Source organism: Prinia subflava, chromosome 6 (genome assembly GCF_021018805.1).
Source record: "Prinia subflava isolate CZ2003 ecotype Zambia chromosome 6, Cam_Psub_1.2, whole genome shotgun sequence".
NCBI classification, from domain to species: Eukaryota; Metazoa; Chordata; class Aves; order Passeriformes; family Cisticolidae; genus Prinia; species Prinia subflava.
Genome location: NC_086252.1, coordinates 6,918,907 through 6,941,311, shown reverse-complemented (window position 1 = coordinate 6,941,311; position 22,405 = coordinate 6,918,907). Strand labels below are relative to the sequence as shown.

At 54.7% G+C, this 22,405-nt stretch overlaps 2 protein-coding genes across 2 annotated transcripts; both read left to right on the top strand.

Moving 5' to 3' along the window:
* The first annotated feature begins 555 nt into the window (after positions 1-555).
* On the top strand, positions 556-12,015 carry ASB18 (ankyrin repeat and SOCS box containing 18). The gene is made up of 5 exons (XM_063399791.1): positions 556-1,185; positions 2,295-2,562; positions 8,760-9,258; positions 9,796-9,909; positions 10,756-12,015. Exons 1-5 carry the CDS (start codon positions 876-878, stop codon positions 10,939-10,941), a joined length of 1,377 nt encoding a protein of 458 aa, XP_063255861.1. The 5' UTR covers positions 556-875; the 3' UTR covers positions 10,942-12,015.
* A 7,354-nt stretch (positions 12,016-19,369) lies between these two features.
* On the top strand, positions 19,370-21,705 carry GBX2 (gastrulation brain homeobox 2). The gene is made up of 2 exons (XM_063399790.1): positions 19,370-20,141; positions 20,457-21,705. Exons 1-2 carry the CDS (start codon positions 19,646-19,648, stop codon positions 20,978-20,980), a joined length of 1,020 nt encoding a protein of 339 aa, XP_063255860.1. The 5' UTR covers positions 19,370-19,645; the 3' UTR covers positions 20,981-21,705.
* Positions 21,706-22,405: the final 700 nt, after the last annotated feature.

The following is a 22,405-nucleotide window of genomic DNA, read 5'->3' as shown; positions in this document are numbered from 1 at the left end:
CAGCCATGCTGAGGACACACAGAGGAGCCCCAGGTGGCTCTGGCAGCTCAGGGGTGTTCGCCCAGGAATGCTCAGGATCCCCAGGAAGGTCCCAAAATTCTCTCCCAGCCTCAGGTTGAGTCCACACAGAGGGAACCGTGCAGCTCTGGTTTAACATCCCAAAATCTGCTTTGACCAAGTTTATTCCCCAAAGAGGTGGAGGGGAGGGCTGGGAGGTGGAGGCTTTCTCACCCAGAGCCTCCAAGTCACGGGATGCCAACCTCTATTCTCGCCCCACCATGGATTTCTCTGATGACCTTGAGGAGAGGAGCCTCAGGGAAGTGGGAACAGGGAAAGCTCTGCTGGCATGCAGTGGATTTCTCTTTCCTATACAAGGCACTGTCTGGGAGAGCAGCTTCCCCTGCCAAAGCCCCAGGAGGATTTGTGCCTCGCTGGCCTTCGCATCCCTGCAGGGACATCCCAACATTCCAGGCTGGGCCAGTAACACGGAGCTCAGATTTTTCCAGAGAGCAACCACAAGATTGGAATCTCATATGAGGCACCTTCATGAAAAAAAGAAAAGAGAGGAGGAAAAAAACCCCAAACCTCCCAGAGCTCAGAGAACACAAATAAGGTTATTGGGGATGGACAGACAGCAGTTGACTACATTTCTTTTTTTTTTTTTTTTTAGTTTCCTAGACACTAGGCACCATTTTCCTCCCCGTCTGAACACCCCTGTCCCAAGTTGGAGCCTCCAAATAATCCAGCAGTTTAATCCAGGAGGTGCTGCTGACCCTCATTGTGCCCCATGTCCATCGAGCTCCAACCCCTCTGGAGTTATAAATACTCCACAATAGAGCCTGGACTGGATTATAATTAGACAACGAGCCAAGAGGATGGAAACAATGAACTATAAAAGCCTGGCCATGCCCACAGCCAGGACCTGCACACCAGGAAGCAGTGGAATGAGCGAGCCACCAGGAGCTGGGACAGGAAAGCTGAGGATTTGCTCCAAATCGGATCCAGAGCGTCCCTTAGTGCCTCGTGCTCCCATCGCCAGGTTTTACACAGCCCTGGTCACGGGGTACCTGAGCAGCCTGCAGGTCCTGACTGAGCGGTACCACCAAGATGTCAACCTGGTCTTTGAGATCAGTAAAAACGAGCTGCAGTGGCAGGTGAAAAGCCAAGCCTCTTACGGACTCTCAGGTACTTTTCCTTTGAGGGCCAGGCCAGGAAAATGAAATAAATGGGTATTTACTAACCCCAAACAGGATTTAGGTGCCTTAAGTGTTCCCAAGGTTTCTGGTTAGCTCACAGTTCTGGTCATTAATATTCATCACTTTTAATGTTTTCTTCTCTTCTGCACCTACTAACCCAGTGGAAGTGTAAAATCTGTGCATGCACATGAGTTTTTCAGGTTGGGATTAGACACTCTGTGGCTCGGGAATGCTTTCAGGAGGGCTCACAGCCCAAATTCCTCCCAGTCCTCTCTGGGAGGGATAAGATGCCCTCAGGATGTGGTGCCTCCTGGGGTGATGCTCCCCATGGTCCCAGGTGCTGATGGAGCACCAAGCTCGGGAGATGGTCCAGGAGGCCCTGGAGCTGCTGGGAAAGAAAATTCCTCACTCTGGCCCATCCCAAACCCAGCACATCCCAAGCCCAGCCCTGTTGTTGTAGGGCATGAAAAAAAAGATGAGAGACTCCAAAAATTTCAGAAAGCAAAGAGCATAGAAAAAGCTTTATTGTCTAATTCTTACTACTTTTATAAGGTGTTCCCATACAGACTTAACATGATTGGTGAATAGGAACGACACCTCTCTAATCCCACTGGTTAAACTAGAGAAACAGCTAAAATGTTGGGGGGGTTTTTGAGAACTAGAAAAGCAAAATACCACCTGGAGAAAGATTGTTTTGAGAAAGGATAGTTGTTACCAAGATTGTTTTGAGAAGAAGCTTTCTTGAGAAATTTTCCCTTGGGAAAAAAAAAGTTGGCAGCTGCTGGCAGGCTAAAATCTGTCAGACCCAGAAATATCAGGCCCACAGAGCCTTCCATCACCCTCCCAGCAAGGACAGCTTTTCCTTTCCTGGGGAATTTGGGAGCTGCCTTGTGGTTACTCTGTGGCCAGCAGGGCTTTGGCTTCCAGGTGCAATCCTGCTCCTGGCTGAGCACGCACCAAGGGACTTTTGGTTCCCCTCAGAGCCACCGAGTGCCACCAGCCTCTGGAGAAAAGGGGAAAAGCTGTTCCTGGAGCTGGTTCAGCCTCCAGGCGGGCGGGCAGGGGTGTCCCCGGGGTGACCCCAGCCGTGTCCCGCAGGGCTGTGGGCGCTGGAGGAGCGGCGGGAGCTGAGCACCCCCCTGTGCCTCGCCGCCCGCCACGGCCACGCCGAGTGCCTGCGCCACCTCCTGCGCCGCGGGGCCGAGCCCAGCCTGGCCCCGGGGGGACGGGGACCCCTGCACCTGGCCTGCCTGGGGGCCCACAGCCTCTGCCTGGAGCTGCTGCTGGAGTACAGGGCCGACCCCAACCTGCGCAGCGACGAGGGCGCGGCGCCGCTGCACCTCTGCACCTCGCGGGGCTCGCTGCGGTAAGAGAGCATCCCACCACGGGGATGGGGATGGGGGTTTGGAGCGCCCTGGGGCAGAGGGAAGTGTCCCTGCCCAGGGCACAGGGTGGGATGGGGTTGGCTTTGAGGTCCCTTCCAACCCAAACTGTTCTGGGATTCCGTGATCACCTCACCGTGCATCCCCTGTGCACCGAGCCCGGGAGTTTTGCCTGTGGGGAGCAGAAAAAGATGCCATGATCCACGGCAAGGCTTCCCACATCTCCCAGCAGCCACAGCAGAGACAAAAACAAAAAAGGACATTTCCATGCCAGGCACATTGCACAGCCTAAGTCTTCTTCCCATGGACAGGAGCAACCCAGCCTCAGCTTGTCCTTTCCCCTCTCTCCTGACTGCGTCTCCTAAAATCAGCACATCCCTCATCCCAGATCCAGCACACTTCCCCCAGGATGGGGCTGTGGGATTTGCAGCAATGCTCTCACCCCCTCACCCCACACAAACCATGTAGGGATCCACCTTGGATCGTAGTCAGGGGTGAGGCTCATCCGTGTGCATCCACATCTCACCCTGCATCAGCATCACACAGATGAGCACAAAAATTGCCTGGAAAAATATGGAAAAATACAGAAAAATATATTTCTGTAGGACTTGAAGTACCTGGATCATTAGAAACACAGAATCAGGATTTTTCTTTTTATGAATAGCTCAGCCACTTGATATTTCCCTGATGAAACTTCTTAGGGCCACAGTGAATTCCATCACCTGCCAGCTTCCCTGAAAAGCCAGCCTGGCTCAAATCCTCTCCCATCCAGGCAGGCAAGGTGAACTGGAAGGAGGTGGTGAAAGCAAGGTTCCAACATCTCATGGACCACAACACAGGGAGAGTGTTCTGGAGAAGAGAGGGAAAGACTTGACCCCTGCTTATTAATAAGAGTCTCTGCAAGATATCCAAAAATCAAGTATTAATCAACTCCTGGTTCAGCCAAAAATCTGGGGGTGAATCCAACACACCCTTGGTGCCGTGAGGGCTGGAAGGAGCTGGATGGGAGAGGGAGGATGCTCCAAGCAGCTCTGTGGTTAACAAGGGCTGGATTTAATTCCTTCACCTGAGCTCCCTTTACACCTTAACCTTCATCCTCCAGCCCCATCCTAAAATCCCAGTGCTTCCCTGATTTTAGGCTTCTCCCCCCGAAGGGATGGGGCGACCACACCAACCCAGGGCGTGCAGAGGATCTCCTGGACCACAGAGGTCCAGGTGCCCTGGTTTTGCTTCCGAGCTTGGAAAAAAAAAAAAAAAAAGGCAGGATTTACTATATATGTTAAAAACGGAGCTGCTCTCCCTGATTTGCATGCTCCATTCCCTGGGAAGGTGCAGGGGGATGGCAGGTGAGCCAGCACAGCCACCAAGGGGATCAGACAGCCCCAAGGTGGCCACAGCTGAGTTGTAAGCCCTGGAATATTGGGGCTTTATAATGGAAATGCTGAGAGCCCCTTAACGACGGCGCCCGGCGCTACGGGGGCTTCTACAATAACTGAGCCGACTCCCTTGAAAGATCAAAAATTAATAGACATTTCAGACAGGGTTTGAGGTTTCGACCACTGCGTTTTCAATTGCAAAGACTTTGCCAAAGTTAGAGACTGAGGAGGTCAAGCTTTGGGTAACACAAACATTTCCTCTTTGATTAGGGGGAGACTACTTTACCTCGCCTCCTTTTTTTTTATTTTATTATTTTTTTCGTTGAGTAGTAGATTTTAGGTCATCCTTAATTTTTTAGTGACAACAAAGAGCAGGTCATTGACCTACATAGAGAGCTATTTTATTTTTCTCCCTCTCGATAACAATGGCCAGAACACCTATGTGCCAGGTTCTTCTGTATTCCCATATACTCGGCAATTCACCATGGGGGCAGGACTTAAAACCTTTGAGCCTCTCAGTGACTGGGATAAAAAAAAATTATCTGGGCTTCCTTCCAGCCATTTGAGCTTCAGAATCCATGAGATTTCAACAAAAAGGATATCAGAGCTTTAATCTAGGAGCTTTTTGAAGAGGTGGGAAAAAAAAAGTTCCAGTAAAGTTCAGTCTTACCTTCTTCACTTTAGGAGCTGTTCATGCCAACGTCGGCCTATTTAGTAGAGTTCCTCTCCTTGACCTCTTTTTTACAGCCGAGATAATTAACATGGTGGGGTAAGATGAGTCTCTAAATTCACTGCACTCTCTCCCTGGCGCTCTCCCTTTTCCCTCTTAAAGCTGGGGATGATTAAAGGCGCCTGCCTTTATTGGCACCCCGAAAAAAATATAAAATAAAAATAATTGAGGGGGAGAGGAAGAGGCTCGGCGGCGGCGGGGAGGGGAGAGCAGGCGTGGGGCGGTGGGAACGCAGGACACGGCTCCTGCCTCCCGTCGTGGGAGGAAGGGATGCTGAACATCTGCAGAGTCCTCCTTCAGATCTCCCTGAACATCCCAGGCTTCCCTGGAGAGCGGGGAGAGCCTGCCTGGAGAGGAATTTCCCCTTCTCCCGCCTCACATGTGAGGAGCAGGGCTCTGTGAAGCCAAGGGATGGCACAAAATGATGTCAGCCCTGCAACTCGGCTGAGCAATTCCCTTCTCCAAGCCTTCCCTCCACCCTGGGAGCTGGAAGCAGTCACCCACCACCCCCAAGCCCCCAGAGCTGAGGGTCTGGGAATAAAAGCCGGGATGAGTCAATGCAGGAGCTCAGGGAGCGTCCAAGGGGCTCCACGCAGGGAGCAGTGGGATAGGGAGCAGTGCCAGGGACAGGGCGGGAGGAATGAGCAGCAAACAGGAGCTGAGCAGGAGGGACGGTGCCTGAAGAGGCACCGTGGTCAGCACAAGGCTCCCAAAGGCTGAGGAGATGGGTTCTGACCCAGTGGAGCCGGCCCAGGCACCCTCCAGCCATTCCAGCATCACCCCGGACACTCTGCCCCGGCCCTGGGGAATGAGCAAGGAAAACCAAGCCCAGGGGTTTTAAAGCCGGCATTTGGCATCATCTAGTGCTAAAGCTCATCCTCGGCTCTGTTCGGCCTCGCTAAATGCAACACTCATCTGGAGCTGGGGAAGGGCAGCTCCTTCGTGGGTGCTGGCCAGGAAATAAAGCCCAAAGCAGGCACAGGGCACAGCCCAAAGCCTGGCCCCGCTCCCTGAGGCGTGACCGAACGAGCGCTTTCACACATAAACCCCCTCCGGCCCCGGGGCGGCAGGGAAAAACAAACGGGAGGGTTCTCCTTAAGGAACCGGGGCCTGAGCGGGTTTTGGGGACGGGAGTTTTCCTCCGGCCTCCGCTGCCCCAATCTCCTGCTCCTCCTGCTGGTTGTTCGCCGCATCCCATTCCCAGCAAATCCCTCTCTCCTAGCCTGGGTGTTTTTCATCCCAGCCGGTGGGAGCCGTCCTGGCACAAGGAGGGCAATGGGCACATCCTGCGCTGGCTCTCTGATGGGTGAAGAAATAAAAAAAAAAAAAAATCCCAGATAATTTTATTCCATTTGATCCATGAGCCCAGGGTAGGGCGAAGGTGGAGCATTAGCACCACTCACCCTAAATTTCCTTTACCCTAAGAAGTGACCTGCCCAAGCAGGAGGCATCACCCATCACCTGCAAATGGGTTGGGAATGGCCTGTAAAGGGGTTTAAATCAGTCAAAATTATGTACCGGGCTGGATGGAAAACAAACTTCCGTGTTTTGCCACCGAATTTCTGCTGAGATAAATGCAAAGCTGAATTCGGGATACTCTTTCAGTATTCCCAGAAAAGCGGAGAGGAGCCCTTTAAAAAGGCAAACCTTATTTATTGGGATTTTAGTCCGACTGGTGGCAACAGCCAGGGTGTGAATGAAAATACAGGAAGCCAGAAGCGCTGGTGAAGTGCTGGAGCCGGTGAATTGATGAGCAGAGATTTTAAAGGTTAACAAGAGCATCTACCCAGAACCTGCTGGTGCCCAGATATCCCAACAGAAGGCGAATGCTCCTCCCAGGCTCCTGCCTTGTCCCTTATTCTCGACCCCTTGCCAACGCTCCCTCTGTGCCAAGGGAGGAGCACCCAGGGGGGAAATTCAAAATAAAGCAGCTTGGGTTTCTTCCAGCAGGCGAGCCTTGGAACTTGCTAACCAACAAGAATAACCCTCCAGGGCTGCAGCCTCTGGGGAGGATGGCGCTTCCACAGGAGAATATTTGGGATGTCTAGCAGGAGATCAAGAGGAGCTGACCTCCCAGGACTGAAATCTCTGCAAGAATTCAAGGGGAAAATTTGGCACAGTGAGGGATTTCGGGGAAATCCCCAGGGCACAGCGAGGATGCTGGGCTGGATGCAGCTCCTGCCTTTGCTGGGTGATCAACTCTTTACCTGGAAATTAAGGGCAGAGGAATAATCCCTCTGTGCTGCCTGTGCAGGTGGAAATCTTCAGCCTGGGCACTCTGGCCCAAACCAGGGCAGTGTTTGTGCCCAAGGTCTCTGGGCACAGCTGCCTCCTTGCCTGGGAATGCTGTAAGCATGATCTACCCCCCAAAAAAGAGAAGGCAAACAGAACAAAAGGGGATTTTCCTCACGGGCTAGGCTGCTGCATTTTTGCAGCCAAGTCAGCAATATTTTTTTCTCCCATTTTTCTCTGCAGAACTATCCCTTGGTTTGCTCTGAACACATTATTTTAGGGTGCCAGAGCCACCTGTGACATCAGGATTAAGTTAATATGGAGAAAGAATAATTGTAATTAGGGCTACAAATTCCCTGCTGACAAGGATGGACAAGACCAATAAAAGAGACTGAGTGATCTGAGTGATCCCCTCCAACAGCGGCCTGAAAGCCCCAAAAAAGCCTCAGGGAGACAAAACATTCCTTGAGAGGGGAACTCAGCATCCTAGAGCAAAAAGTGAAATTGGAAAGTGAGGACTTGAGGATTTTGGGAATGGCACAACCCCACCTAAATCCACCCTCACACAACCACACCCCAAGCAGAGCATCTGTGGTGGGTGCCTCTGGTGAGGGCTGGCGCCTGTGGGAGCATCACACCCACCCAGGCTGCAGGAAAAGATCCTGCAGGGTTTGGGGTTTTCAAACTCAAAACAGGCTTGAAAAGCAGCCCAGGAAGGAGTTTGTAGATTCTGCACTGCCAAGGACAGTGAAAATCCTCTCACCTCCCATCAAGTCCTTGGGGAGGCAGGTCCACAAAAAGTCAGGCATATTATTAGTGGTGTTATCTCATTATTTTATCAATTATATTTTCACCACATAGGTTAGCATTCCCATGGGCCAGGGAAAACAAGCAACACCCTGGTGCTATCCTTCCTCCCTGAGGCTCCTCTTTTTCCCCATCCCTGCTGCTGGAAGGATCAGGCTGGGAATTCTCTCCCCCTCGTGCTGCTTCTGTGTCAGCCCAGAACCTCGGGCAAGGCTCCAGTGACACCTGAGCTGAAAGAAAATGCTTTAGATGAAAATTAAAAAGGCAGGGGTGGGTTAAAGGTTGGTGCTCCCCCCTTGGACTTTGTGATCTTTGTGGGCCCCTCCCAGCTCAGGATCTTCTGTGATTCCATGCGAACACAATCCTGTGGAGCAGGAGCACAACACAGGTGTTGAGGTCCCTCAAAGGGAGAAAGAAAATCCATTTTTATACCCAAACAGGTGGGCTTAGGGTCGTCAAGGTGCTCAGGAATGGTCAAAGATGGTCTGGGAATGTCAGGACAGTCAAGGATGGTCAAGGATGGTTGAGGATGATCAGGGATAGTTGAAGATGGTCAAGGATAGTTAAAGACAGTCGAGGATGGTCAAGGACACTTGAGGTGGTCAAGGGTGATTAAGTTGGTCGAGGATGGTTGAGGATGGTCAAGAATAGTTGAAGACGGTCAAGGGTGATCAAGGATGGTCGAGAATGGTCAATGATAGTTAAAGACAGTCAAAGATGGTCAAGGATGGTGGAGGATGGTCAAGAATGGTCAAGGTATTCAAGGGCAGACAAGGATGGTCAGGATGGTTGGAGGACAGTCCTTCCACAAATGATGCCGGCCAAAGGGCAGAGGGAGATGTTGCCCAAACCATCATTGCCCTCACTGTGGAGAGCACCAGGGCACAGTGCCACCCTGCCCAGCCCTCCCAAAATCCCCGAGTGCCACAACGCCAACTTCTGCATGACCTCCCCCCTCACCCCACACCACCTTCCACCCCATCCTCCCTCCCAGCCCCAGCGCACCCACCCTGGAGGTTCACCCCCTTTCCTGCAGGTGTGCCAGGCTCCTGCTGAGGCACGGGGCTGCCGTGGACCTGCCCAGCGAGGCGGGAGGGGACACGGCGCTGCACGTGGCTGCCAGGCACCGTCTCTGCGACCACGCCCGCCTCTACCTGCGGCGCCGGGCACGCGTCGACGCCCGCAACGCCCGCGGCGAGACGGCCCTGGGCATCCTCTGTGGGCAGCCCCCGGGCCCGGGAGACGATTCCCTGGAGCTTTTCCAGCTGCTGGCCGCCCACGGCGCCGACGTGGACGCGCGGGACGAGAGCTGGAGGAGCCCCTTGCACCGGGCGTGCGGCGCGGCCAACGCCGGGCTGGCGCGGCTGCTGCTGCGGCGCGGCGCCGACGCCAACGCCGGCGACTACGACGGGGTGACCCCGCTGGGGTGGGCCCTGCGGGGAGCTGCCTCCCACGGGGATCTGCACCCCCACCTCACCGTCCAGCTGCTGCTCAACCACGGCTCCCAGAGGATATGGCCCCCCGCCTTCGTCAAGGTACCGGAGAGCCGCTCGCTCCGGGGTTGGTTGGGAGCTTTGGGAAATGGAAAGGTGGAGGGGTGGGAGAACTTGGGGCAGGGAGAGGGAGTTGTGGGGTTGGGGAGTGCTGGAAAGAAAGGCCCAGCAGAAGGGTGGGATGGAGCCAGTGTGGCTCAGAGGGATTTTTTTTCCCTGCCTAGGGAATATCAGAGACAGGCTCAGCAGAGCTGCCTCACGGCTCTGCGTTCCGTTGGTTTTACATCAAACCATAAAGAAAATACTGTCCTGCCTCGTCAGGCGCAAGCCAAAAATGTAAACAAGGAGCAAGGGCTGCATACAGAGCCAGGAGTGCCTCAGCAGGGCGGGACTTCCCACTGCCCCACGGATGGAGCGAGAGCTCCAAAACGCGCCAGGAGAAACCCCACACCTGCCTGATCCCGACCTGGGGCTATCCCAGCCTGGAGTGTGGCAGGGTGGGACAAACCCTGGCTGCAGCAGGGGATGTTGTCCCCCTCTGGCCCTGCTTCTCTGAGCCCTCACACTGTCCCTGGCCAGGTGCTGCAATCCTGCGCCGCCGTGCCGGAGGTCATCGAAGTCCTCTTCAACTCCTACTCCCAAATCCCGGTCTCCCAGGAGTGGGCCAGGGCCGTGCCAGAGGAGGTGTTCCAGGTGAGGCAGCCCTGCTGGTTTGCCGGGGGTGGTGGGACCCAAGGAGGGATTTTCCACACAGAGCAGGGGTTTATTTTACCCACAGAACAGGGGTTTATTTTCCACACAGAACAGGGATTTTTTTTCCCCCACCCAGACTTCACTCGGATGGAGAAAAAACAAAAGGAACATTCCCTAGAGCAGCACCACCCATCTGATCCCTCTGGGTTTGCATCCCCTCAGCTCCACCATCCTCAGACCCCACATCCCTGCCCCAGCCTGCAATAAAATCCGCTCTCAGCCTCTGGAAGTGACCCTGGAGCCAGAGCGCTTCCCAGCAAGAGCCCACACCACTTGGTTTGGTTTGGAAAGCTCCTCCTCGGACATGCAACAAGTACAGCCTGGAATGGTTTGGGATGGCTCCTGGCCCCACAGGCTGTGAGGGATGGCTGGAATGCAAATAAAACCCTCAGCTTGTTCTGGGGAATGGGAAAAAGGACTTCTTTTTTTCTTTTCTTTTTTTCTTTTTTTTTTTTTTCCCAAATTAAGGGAAGGCCAAGGCTTGCATGGCCCAATCCTGCTTGGTTTCCCTGTCTCAGGAACAGGGTCTCTTCCACATCAGCTTTCTGTGGGATGCTGCTGCACCCTCCCAAAGACTGGCTTTCCCCAAGGCGCTTCCACAGGAGAATTCCAGAATTCCTACCCACCCTTTACCCGTGTCAGTGCCCGCACCCCTCACCCACAGCCACACCTGGCCTTCTTCCCTCCTTCCTGGAGATCTTCATCCCCGAACACCTCCAGCTTCTTTGGGAGCCAGGAGGAGCCCGAGCCCGGGTGGGTGATGCTGGCCTTGCCCTCTCTTTGCAGCAGCACCAGATTTTCTACCAGTCCCTGCTGGGGCTGGCGGGCACCGCCCGGAGCCTGCAGCACCTGTGCCGCTCCGCCCTCCGGACACGCCTTGGGAGCAGATGCCATTCCCTCATCCCTTTGCTGCCCCTGCCCAAGGCTCTCCGGGATTTCCTGCTGCTGGAGCCCGAAGGAGTCGTGAAATGAGGGAGCAGATCCAGGTCCAGATCCAGCCCTTCCATGGAGCATCCCAGGGGAGCCAGGGAGAGCTGCTTTCCATGATGGGAGGGGGCTTTCCAGGGATTTACAGCAGGACTAAAACGTGCTTTCAGCTGGGAATTTGTACAGATTTTCTTTTTGTTTTGGTTTGGTTTTTTTCCCTTCTACTTGTGCTTTAAATAGATGATAAAGAGTAATAAAATGATTAGTAGCTGGTAGGAATAATGCTCATTGTGGAGGATCCCTGCAAAGCAGCGGGGGCTCCTCAGGTGTGCGAAGGGAAGGACGGGGCAGGGAACCCAAACCAGCCCAGGTGAGCACCAAATCCCCGGGTATCAATCTCAGCCAGGATGGGTTTTCCCCGAATCCCCATCAATTCCCAACAAAACAAAGCGTGGAGTCAAACAGCCACCCAAGGGTCACCGAGATTTGGGATGGGGCATCCCCCTGGGACGCACAAAATCTTGGGAACACGGGGCAGGATTGGCACGGCTCTTTCTCACCCGTGCAGGGCGAGGGGAGTTGTGGAAGCAGCAGGTGGAAGCCGGCAGAGGGGAGGAATCCCTTTTCCTCTCCATTGTCATGCTCCATGGGAGCCAGGGATGCAATGTCCAGCCAAACATGGAAAATGAGATAAGCCCAGCGGCATTAATATAGACCTTAAAACAGATCTAATTTTTTTTTTTTTTTTTTTTTTTTTTTTTTTATGTAGGAGCAGCCAAGAAAGATGTGGTTATCCCATGCAGGAGGGTGACACAACTCACACAACTCCCTGTATCTCCCAGCCCCTCCTGTACCCCTTGAGCCTGTCACTGTCCCCAGGCTGGCACGTGAAGGGGCTGGAAAACCCCTGGAAATGGTGGAGTCTGGATTTTCATTTCTCACAGTGACCTGGCCAAAGGGACCAGGAGGAGCGAGGATTTGTTTTTTTCCCACTCCCTCAGGCTCCCAGGTTAATTCCTGCTGAACCAAAGGATGTGCACAGGAGCATCCCTAGGGAGAGCAGGTGTCCTCGTGCCACAGGGCTCCCCAAAATTCTTCCAGTGCTGAATTTCACTTGGGTTTGGTCAGTTATTTAAAAAAAAATCCCACAAATTTGTATGTATTATATTTTTAGATATAAATATATATATGATATATAATTGTGTGTATATATACACACACATTAAAATAACTGATAAAAATAATCTCAAGTATATATATTACTAATATAGAAATAACTAATCATATATTAAAATATTAACTATATGTATAAATAAAAATAAAAATAACTACTATAAGAATATAAAATAACTAATTTTCCGTGTTTGGCTGGACATTGCATCCCCGGCTCCCAGAGCTGCTGCCCGTGGAGGACGGCAATGGAGAGGAAAAAGAATAAAGAATTCTTCCCCTCTGCCGGCTTCCACCTGCTGCTTCCACAACTCCCCTCGCCCTCCACGGAGTGAGAAAGAGCCGTGCCAATCCCGCCCCATGTTCCCAAGATTTTGTGCGTCCCAGGGGATGCCCCATCCCAAATCTCGGTGACCCTTGGGTGGCTGTTTGACTCCACGCTTTGTTTTGTTGGGAACTGATGGGGATTCGGGGAAAACCCATCCTGGCTGAGCCATCCCGCTCCCTGGAACCAACCCAGCCTAAAATTTGGTGCTCCCTGCATCTTTCGCGTGGGGAAGAACGTCGCGTTTTACCTCCGAATGCACGGGGGGTGGGAGAGAGAGAGAGGTGGGGGGGGGAGTCCCACCAGGTGACCGCATGTCCCCCCAAAATCCCCCAAAATCCCCCAAAATCCCAAATCCAGAGGGGGGCGGGGGGAATGCGCGTCAGAGGGGGCAGAACAGCGCTGGGGGGCGGTGCTGGGAGGCACAAGGGGACAGGGGGGTACAAGGGGGGGACAAGGGGGGGACAAGGGGGGACAGGGGTGGCCGCGGGAGGGGGACACGCGTGGGGGCTGCGCGGCTCCCCGCGGCCGGCAGGGGGCGCGCTGCGCTCGGCCGTCGGGGGCGGGCGGGAGCCCCAAAAACTGCCCGAAAAAGGGGATTTCAAAGCAAAAAACGCCCCGAAAAAGGGGATTTCGAGGCAAAAAACGCCCCGGAAAACCGACTCGGAGCCCTTTAGAGGGCGGCTCTCTCCCTGCGGTGTGCGCCGTTCTGCCGGCGACGGGAGGATGCTCCGGGCGGGATGGTGGTGATGGTGATGATGATGATGATGCTCCGGGTGGGATGATGATGATGATGATGCTCCAAGTGGGATGATGCTCCTGGCTGGGGTTGATAAGTTTGGAGGGCGGTGAATATCTATCTTTCTATATATCTATATATATAGATATCTCCATAATCCATAATATAGATTTTTTTTCCCTTCCTGGCAGCGCCTTGTTTTGATGCAGATGTTCCGAGGAAAGGCTCGTTTTTAATATATTTTATTTTATTTTATTTTTTGGTTACTTTATTATTTTCCAGCAGCTAAAGACGGGAGGTCACATTAACTTCTAATACGGAGACACATAAAAATGCGATTATGCCTGCTAAACAGAACACAGTAGGCTGCTAGTTAAGACAATGAGATTTCCAGGAAGCGATGCATAAATTCTTCAAAAAATGACACATTTTTCACGTTTCATTCCAATTAAATTACTGAGGCAGCTAACACAGCGCTGCGCACGCCATACATTTGGGGGAAATGAAGGCTTTCTGTGTTTTTTCTCCTTTTTTTTTCCCCCTCTTTTTTTTAAGTAGATCTGGATGTGCGTGTTTTATGAAAGGCGTTTAATATTAAGCTGCTATTAAGGAAAAAAATGTCAGAGACCTTGTCTCTCCTCGAGGATTTTTTTTTTGTGTGTGTGTGTGTGTGTGCGTGCTTGGGCTGCTCCCGCTCGTTTTCCCACCCTGCGGTATTAAAGCACCGATGGTCCAGCTGCAAAACAATCTCCAAATAATGGGAATTCCCCGCCCTGCTGCACACACCTCTCTGATTGCAGGGAGCTGGGGAGAATTAAGGAGAGATGCGCACCCTCCCACAGGGAAAAAAAAAAAAAAAAAAAAAAAAAAAAAAAAAAGGTTTTTTGCCGTCCCGTCTGGTGCTTTTTTGGGGTTTTTTGCCTACCCCGGCACCCTCTGGGGCAGGATCGAGCCCTCCCCCCGGGATGCAGCGGGGGTGATGATCCCAGTGGGAAGCCGAGTTTGCCTCTCACCATCTGAGCAGGGGCTCGTCAGGGCGATAATCAAACCCTGAAGTGGCCCCGGTAATGAAACAGCGTTTGATTTTATTATTATTATTTATTTATTTCAATTTTCTTTCTTTCTTTTTCTTTTTTTTTTTTTTTTTTTTTTTTTTTTTTTTTTTTTTTTTTTTAAGCGCGGGCTGCGCTGGGTGATCCGCAAAGCGACACGAATCAGAAATGAGATTTTTGAAGTCCTAATGAACCTGATTGCAGGAACATTTATAATCCCCCATGGCTTTAAATGAAATCAGATATAATCAGGAGCTATGGGGAAAGGGAGTGTTTACAGGCAGAGATTGGGAAGTGCTGCTGTATTAGTAAAGATGCTGCTCCTTCTATTGATGTCTAAAATGATGGATAATGTGAGAATGGCAAATATACTATTTGTCTAATGGCTCTGCAATTAAATTCCCCTGTAAATGACCCATGCCTCATTTCATCCTAATCTATGGAATTTTGATTGAATTCGTCAGCTCTAATTGAAAAATACTGCACTTTAATGTCTGCAGTGCAGTTTCAGGACCGCGCTGGTTTTAATGAGACGATGCCCCTCTGACCTGGGAATATTTTAGACTTTTATTCGGGATTTTTTTTTTAATTTTTTTTTTTTTTTTTTTTTTTTTTTTTACCGATGGATTTCTCCACTCGATTCCACGAAAAGCCGGGAATGAGAGAGTGCGTGGGGTTTGCCACCACCAAACTCTCCGTGGCTATGTGTGTGATTAAGGTCTCCTGTAAGGCTCTTAAAATACTCGGACTCCAGTATGTAAATATGTATCCATTTAAAATAATTTTTTAAAAGCCTATTTCCCACTATCCGAACGAATTTCGGGATAAGAGCCGGGATTATGGAAGTAATTTTTTTTTTCTTAACCTGCACCGTGTTATTTTTTACCCTTTTAACCTCTTCTTTTTTTCCTTACCCGAAAATCCCGAGCACCTTCAAGTTTGTTTAAAAAAGGCGAGGGGGGTGGGGAGGGAGGAGAAAAGGGGGGAAAAAAGGAGGGGGGAAAGGGAATAAGGGAGGAGGGACGGGGGGAAAATAAAAAATAAATATAGGAAAAAGAAAAAAAAAAAAAGAAGCCCGGAGTGGAAGTGGGGGGAACCCCCGGGAGGGGAGCCTGAGGCGCGGGGGGCTGGAAGGAGTTCAAACGGGAACACGCGAGGGAGTTAATGGGATTAAGCGGCGAATGAGGGATTTGGGGATTGTTTTTGGTTTGCTTTGCTGCTTTTTTTTTTTTTTCCTGTGAAGGGGAGGGGGGAGGAGGGAGGGGGTTCCCCGCGGGCACGCGTGGGGCGGGGGGCGCATCCCTACGTGCACAGCCGGGGGCAAATCCTGCCCTGCCACGGCGCCCTCGGGCTCCCAGCTCCCAAAACGCCGGGATCAACCCGGAGCCAGGCGCGGTGCCGTGTCCCCATCCCCGCGGGTGGAGGAGCGGGAGGATTTTGGCTCGCATCTGGGGCCGGCGTCATTCAGAACTCGCTGATTTTGGGGGGTAGTTCTGCTCAGGGTCTCTTCTCTTGCTCACTCCCTTTCCTAGGGGGAAAAAAAAAAAAAAAAAAAGACTTTGAAAGCACTGTAGGGTGAGGTGGTTTTGGTGACGTTTCCCACGCAATTAGACTTTCCCCGGCAAATGCAAGAATGAGCTCGGGAGAGCCCCTGGAAGCCCGAGCTTTGCTTTGGATGAAGCCACTGGATCCATCAGCTGCTGGAAATCAGCGCTGCCCCGCTCCCTCCGTGGTGCCCAGCGGGAGGGTGGGCACCAATCCCGAGGAAATCCGGCCTGGAGGTGCCCAAAGGGCTGGGAGCAGCCGGCAGCTCCCAGGCCCAGCTGGAGGGATGCTCTGCCCTGTGGATTCCCACCTGGAAGCGCTCGAGCACATCCCAGGGCTTCTTTCAGGGCTCCCTTCTTTCCAAAATGCTGCGTCCCCTCCCTGCCTTCATCTGGGGGTGTCTGACCCCAGGAGGGAGTCACACCCACCCCACAAAACCTGCCCGGTTCAAACCCCTGCCCCACAGCCCTGCCGCCCCTCCCCTGGCCGGGATTTTGGGGACAGAAGCCACCTGCTCCTCCGCCATCCCCGCTCCGGGGACACGGGAGCCGCATTTCGAGCTGGGGTCTGCTCTGCCCCCTCAGCACGGCCCAGCCAGGGGGGCAAAGCTGCTCCCCCGGCCAAGCCCGACCCTCTCCAGCCTTGCTTTCCCCGATCCCTTCGGGTTCAGCCCCCCTGGGAGCGGCTCTTGGGTGCGGGGCTCCCTCCGCGGGGCTCCCCTCGCTCCTGCTCCGCTTCCCAGGCACGACCGCGCTCCGCTCGCTCCTGCCACAATCAGGGATCGCCGAGGGGTTTGTGGGGGTTTTTTGTTTGTTTTTTGGGGTTTTTTTTTCCCTCCGGGAGAAAAATCGGCTAATTATGTGCCGAACAAAAAGCCCATTCTTGCCCGAAATAATACTCCCGTCCTGCAGAGGCACTTGTTTGTGGGCAAATTTTGAAGGGGGCTGACAATAAAAACAGCTGCAGGAGCGGGGTGTTGGTACACATTTCCATGCCCCGCCGGATTACCGTGCCTAATTATCTCTGCCCTTCCCGCAATCGAGCGGGGTTTTCCTGAAAAAGAGAGGGATTTTTCCCCCCTCTCTTGGCTCACTTTGCCGGTTAAACGAAAGCTTTGCTCTCCCAGCCCACTCCGCTGGGATTGGGAATGATGCTCGGAGATGATTTTGGGTTTAGCTCGGTTCCGTCCGCGCTGGATGGGAGGGAGGGAGGCGGGAGAGGGCTGCGATCGCCCGCTGGAGCACGGGAAAAGGGGGAAAAAAAAAAAGAAAAAAACACGGGAGAGGAGCAGCGGCCACGGAGCATTTGCGGGGAAAATCCCACCCTCTCCGGGGCTGGGAAAAACCCCGAGCGCCGCGCTGCTGCTGCACATGTGGTGGCCTCCGCAAGACGGAGCCAGGACATATGGAAATGAGCTGGATAAGTAAACTTTTCCCAGTCCCTTGAAGTCGGAGATGGGCCCCCGAAGTGTTTGTGCGCGCACATCGCACACCCCCCGCCCGTCCCCATCCCCAGCTGCCTCCGTGCCCATCCCACGGGCCACACCTCCGGGAAAAATCCTTCCTGCAGCTCCGGGGAAGAGGGAACCCCCAAACCCGCGCTGCGGGTGAGCAGCAGCGCTCAGCACCCCGAAAGCTGCAGCCGGGCGGGGATGGGGAGCCAGGTGCGGGGCTGGGCAGCAAAAACCGCGCCGGGGCCCAAAAGTAGCAGGCTGCCCTCCTCTGTAATTGTTCTGCCGAGCAAAGAACGTTTTCAGATGGTGGCTGAGGGATAAACTGACCCAGATATCCGGGCAGCTCCCGGCCCCGGCTCGGGGAAGACAGCGGGATTCGGGAGCGGGAATTGGCGGGGAAAGGGGAATTTTGGGGGGAGAGGGCTGAAAATGCCGCTCGCCGAGGGCTGGGCGGGAGGCTGGGACCCAAATCCCGCGGGGCTCGTTCTGGGGCGGTGAAAGCGCTGAGAGGGAGGTCCTGTGGGATGTGCGGAGTTTGGGGGTGTCTGGAGGGTGCCCGGCCAAGAGGGGGCGGATTTGGGGGACAGAGCGGGCCTGTCCCACCCTGGCACCCGGCGGCCGCAGCGCCGCGGGGGTGGCACCTCCTGCGACATCTGCCATCCTCCCCTGGAAACACACGGGCACCAAAGAGCCGGGAGCGAGCGGCAGGTCATCGGGAGCTTCCCAAGCCCGCAGGCCAGGCGGGAGCGGGGTCCCCTGCTGGTCCTTGGGTTTTGGGGGAGCCTCCCCCCGGCCAGGAGCCGCTTTGAGGCAGGGTTTGTCTGCAGAACGCCCCCAAAGCCAAGCCCAGGGGCACAGCCAGCACCATTGTCCCGGGAAGACTTCAACTTCCCAAAGGCAGGAGGGGTCCCACCCCCAGTCAACTCCCCTCCTTTCTCTTTTTTTCTCCTCTACTTTTTTTTTTTTTTCCCCCATTTAATTTTATTTTCCAAACCACTTGATCTTTGCTTGGGAACCTCCATTAATTGCCTGGGTTTGCCTCTTCGCCTGGTCCCTTTATCATTATTTATGGCCTTTGAAATTGTGTAAAGTTCCCTTGACGTTCAATTTACAAGTTTGGGGGCTTTTTTTTTTCTTTTTTTTTTTTTCTTCCCCCCCCCCTTTTTTTTTTTTTTTTTTTTTGTTCCAGCTTTTGTCCTCGCCAAAGACATCGTGTTGGAAAAGGCTTTGAGCCGGCCAACATGAGAAGCTCGCCGGAGAAAAGGGAGCAGCCCCTCCATCGCTTTTAATTCCGCCGTGTTGCTGAATGGCTCTTTTACATAATTGCAGAAGCAATTTCAAAGCCAAGCCAGGGGCTGACTTTACCCAGAACCACATGGAGCCTATTTGGGGGCTTTTCAAAAAAAAAATTTAAAAAAGAAAGAAAAAAAAAAGGGGGGGGGGGAAAGGGGAAGGGGAAATAAAAAAGAAGGGGGGGACCGTGAATTGGAAAAAAAAATAAAAGTAAAAGGTTTTTGGGGAAAAGGGGTGTTTCGGTGGTTGGGGCAGCCAGCGGGAGGTGTCCAGGGGGATGTCCCCGTGTCCCCATGTCCCTGTGACCCCATGTCCCCGTGTCCCCGTGTCCCCCTGTGCCCATGTCTCCATGTCCACATATCCCCATATCCCTGTGTTCCCCTGTCCCCCTGTCCCCATATGCCCCTCTCCCCCTGTCCCCGTGTCCCCATGTCCCCGTATCCCCCTGTCCCCATATCCCCCTGTCCCCCTGTCCCCATATGCCCCTCTCCCCCGTCCCCATGTCTCCCCTGTCCCCCTGTTCCCGTATCCCCGTGTCCCCGTGTCCCCGTGTCCCCGTGTCCCCATGTCCCCCTGTCCCGGTGTCCCCCTACCCCCCTATCCCCCATATCCCCCTGTCCCCGTGTCCCCCTGTCCCCCGTGTCCCCGTGTCCCCCTGTCCCCGTGTCCCCCTGTCCCCGTGTCCCCCTGTCTCCCTGTCACGCTGTCCCATATCCCCCTGTCCCCGTGTCCCCCTGTCCCCCTGTCCCCGCTCCCATCCCGCCTGGGCCGCCCCGTCCGGGGCGCCGCGAACGGGGCGGTGCCTTGGGGGCGGAGCCTCCTCTCCAAGCCCCGCCCCCTGCCCCTCCCGGCCAATGGGCGGCGGCGGCGGCGGCCACGTGGGGTGGGCCGCGTTCCCAGGCGGCCGAAATGTGAATGGGCCGGGGCGCGCGGGCGGCAGAGCGGCGGCGGCGGCTCCGCGGGGGCGCAGGGCGCGGGCGGGGCGGCCCCGATGCGCGGGCGGCCGCAGAGCTGTCGGGCCGCGGCCCCGCTCCGCCCCGGCTCTGCCCCGCGCTGAGGGCAGCCGCCACGCCGCCGCCGCCGCCGCCGCCGAGCAGCAGCAGCAGCAGCAGCAGCAGCAGGAGGAAGAGGAAGGTGCTCGCCCGCTCGCTCGCTCCCGCCGCCGCTCCGGCATGAGCGCGGCTTTCCAGCCCTCGCTGATGATGATGCAGCGCCCGCTGGGAAGCAGCACGGCCTTCAGCATCGACTCGCTGATCGGCAGCCCCCCGCCGCCCGCCCCCGGGCACTTCGTGTACACCGGCTACCCCATGTTCATGCCGTACCGGCCCGTGGTGCTGCCGCCGCCGCCGCCGCCGCCGCCCGCGCTGCCGCCCGCGCTGCCGCCCGCGCACCCGCACCACCACCAGCTGCCCAGCCTGCCCTCCGGCTTCTGCTCCAGCCTGGCGCAGGGCATGGCGCTCACCTCCACGCTCATGGCCACGCTGCCCGGCACCTTCCCCGCCTCCCCGCAGCACCAGGAGGCCGCCAGGAAGTTCGCGCCCCCGGGGAACTTCGAGAAAGGCGAGGGGATACCGCCGGACGGCGGCGGCGACGACGGCAAAGCCTTCCTGGGCAAGGACGGGGCCCTGCTGCCCTTCCCCGCCGCCGACGCCGTCCAGGCTTCCCTCGGTGAGTGAGCGCCGGGGGGGAGCGGGGGCCGCTGCCCGGGATGGGGGGGTCGGGAGGCGGGGGGGACCCCCGGGAGGAGGCAGGGCTGGCCCCGGGGGCCGCCGGGCCGAGGAGCAGGGAGGGCTGAGCTCCCGCCGGCGCTCGGGAAGCTCTCGGTAAAATCGGTGCGACCGGAAGATGCGCCGGCAAAATAAAATGAAAAAAAAAATCAAAAAGAATCCCCGAGGCATCAGTTTTGGGGTGATGGAGCTGCGGGTGGGGGGCGCGGCACGGAGGGTGCGGGATGCTGACCAGAGGCCTCTGCTTCGTTCCCAGCCGGGGCTCTCCGGGGCCAGGGCAAGGAGGACCCCAAAGCGGACGAGGACGCGAAAGGCAAGGAGGAAAGTTTCTCCATGGACAGCGATCTAGATTATAGCTCAGACGACAACATCCCCGGCCAGGCGGCTCACAAGGAAGAGGACTCTGGCAACGCGCTGGAGGAAAACCCCCAGAACCCCCCCAATTCCGCCAACACCACGTCCACGGGCAAAAACCGGCGGAGGCGAACAGCCTTCACCAGCGAGCAGCTGCTGGAGCTGGAGAAGGAGTTCCACTGCAAAAAGTACCTGTCCCTGACCGAGAGGTCCCAGATCGCCCACGCCCTCAAACTCAGCGAGGTGCAGGTGAAAATCTGGTTCCAGAACCGGCGGGCGAAATGGAAACGGGTCAAAGCGGGCAACGCCAACTCCAAGACGGGGGAACCCTCGCGGAACCCCAAGATCGTGGTGCCCATCCCGGTGCACGTCAGCAGGTTCGCGATCAGGAGTCAGCACCAGCAGCTGGAGCAAGCCCGACCCTGATCTCTGCCTCCTCCTGCGCTCAGAGCCGCGAGTTTGCAAAGGGAAAAGTTTCCAAGCCGGGGTTTGAAGGCAACCGACCCGAATAAAAACAAAAACGAGAGAAGAAAAAAAAACCAAACCACAACCCAACCAACCAAAAAACCGGCACAAAAAACCACCACAAAAACCACCCTAAAACAACACGAAAAAAATAAACCCCCGCGCGAGTGCATGGCAGATCCCCACCACGAGCGAACTTTAACGCGAAACTTTCCACTCACCGCGAGGGGAAGAGGCTTGGAAACTGTTTGGGTTCGGAGCAGGGATATCCCAGGCTGGAAGAGACGCGCCAGCACCCCTCCCACACTCACAGAGATATTTATTGTCGGGCTGCCCGCTCCGGGCGCCGCGGCGCTGCCGTGGCCGCGGTGGGCACGGCGGACGCGGAGCGGTGCCGGCGCTGGATCCCCCTCAGAGGAGCATCCCCGGCGGAACCCGCGGCGCCTTTGGCCATCTTGGGGGTTTTCTTTCTTATTCGGGGGCGAAAGGTAAAAAAAAAAACCGAAAAACACACAAACAAAAAGACGAAAGACCGACAAACAAACAAAACCGCAAGAAAACTCAGAGTTTCATTTCATGCCTTTTTTATTGTTTGGTTTTATTGCCGATGGTTGAGTGGCAGGCACTGGGGAATGAGTTTTTAAATCTTTTTCTTTTTTTCCTTTTTTTCCTTTTTTTTTTTTTTTTTTTTTTTGCCTGGCTTTCTGTCGATTTGGTTTGCCTGTTCTACCAAGCCATGTTTAAAGGAGAGAAAGAGAGGGAGGGTGGGGGGGGGAAAGGCAAAAAAAAAGAAAAAAAAAAAAAAGCAGCACGATCTCTTCACTATTGTGTTTAATTTATTTCAATGTAGCTTATTTCCTTATAAGTTATGAAATTTAAAAGCAAACTAAGTCTTGTGAATAAAAACCGACAAAGAAACAAAAAAGACTTTAAAAAAAAAGACCAAAAAAAAAAAAAAAAAAAAGCCCTCCAGCCCCCGGCTATTCTGTCCAGGATTTGGCGTTGAGCTGATTTCCTTTTCCCCTCCTGCGCTGCCGGAGCGGAGCGATGCTGCTCTCGCCTGTATTCTTGTTTTTGTTTTTGTTTTTTTTCTTTTGCGAAGCCACATTTATTGCCGGGGAGGGGGGAGCCGGGTGGAAAACTTTCTCTTGTTCTTAAATGTATTTATTTCCCTTCTTTTGAGGGATGAGGAAGCTGGAAAAAAGCTGTTTAGCTGTGACTAAACGGGGACGGACGGGGGTGGGGGGCAGGAGCACCCCGCACCCTCCCCCAGCAGATCCCCAGCCCCAGTTTGGGGGTCCAGCCTCTGCCCCCCAGCCCCGTGTTTTGCGGGGGTGCCGCCTCTGCCACCCCCCAGCCCCGCTTTGGGGGCTCCGCTGGCTGTCC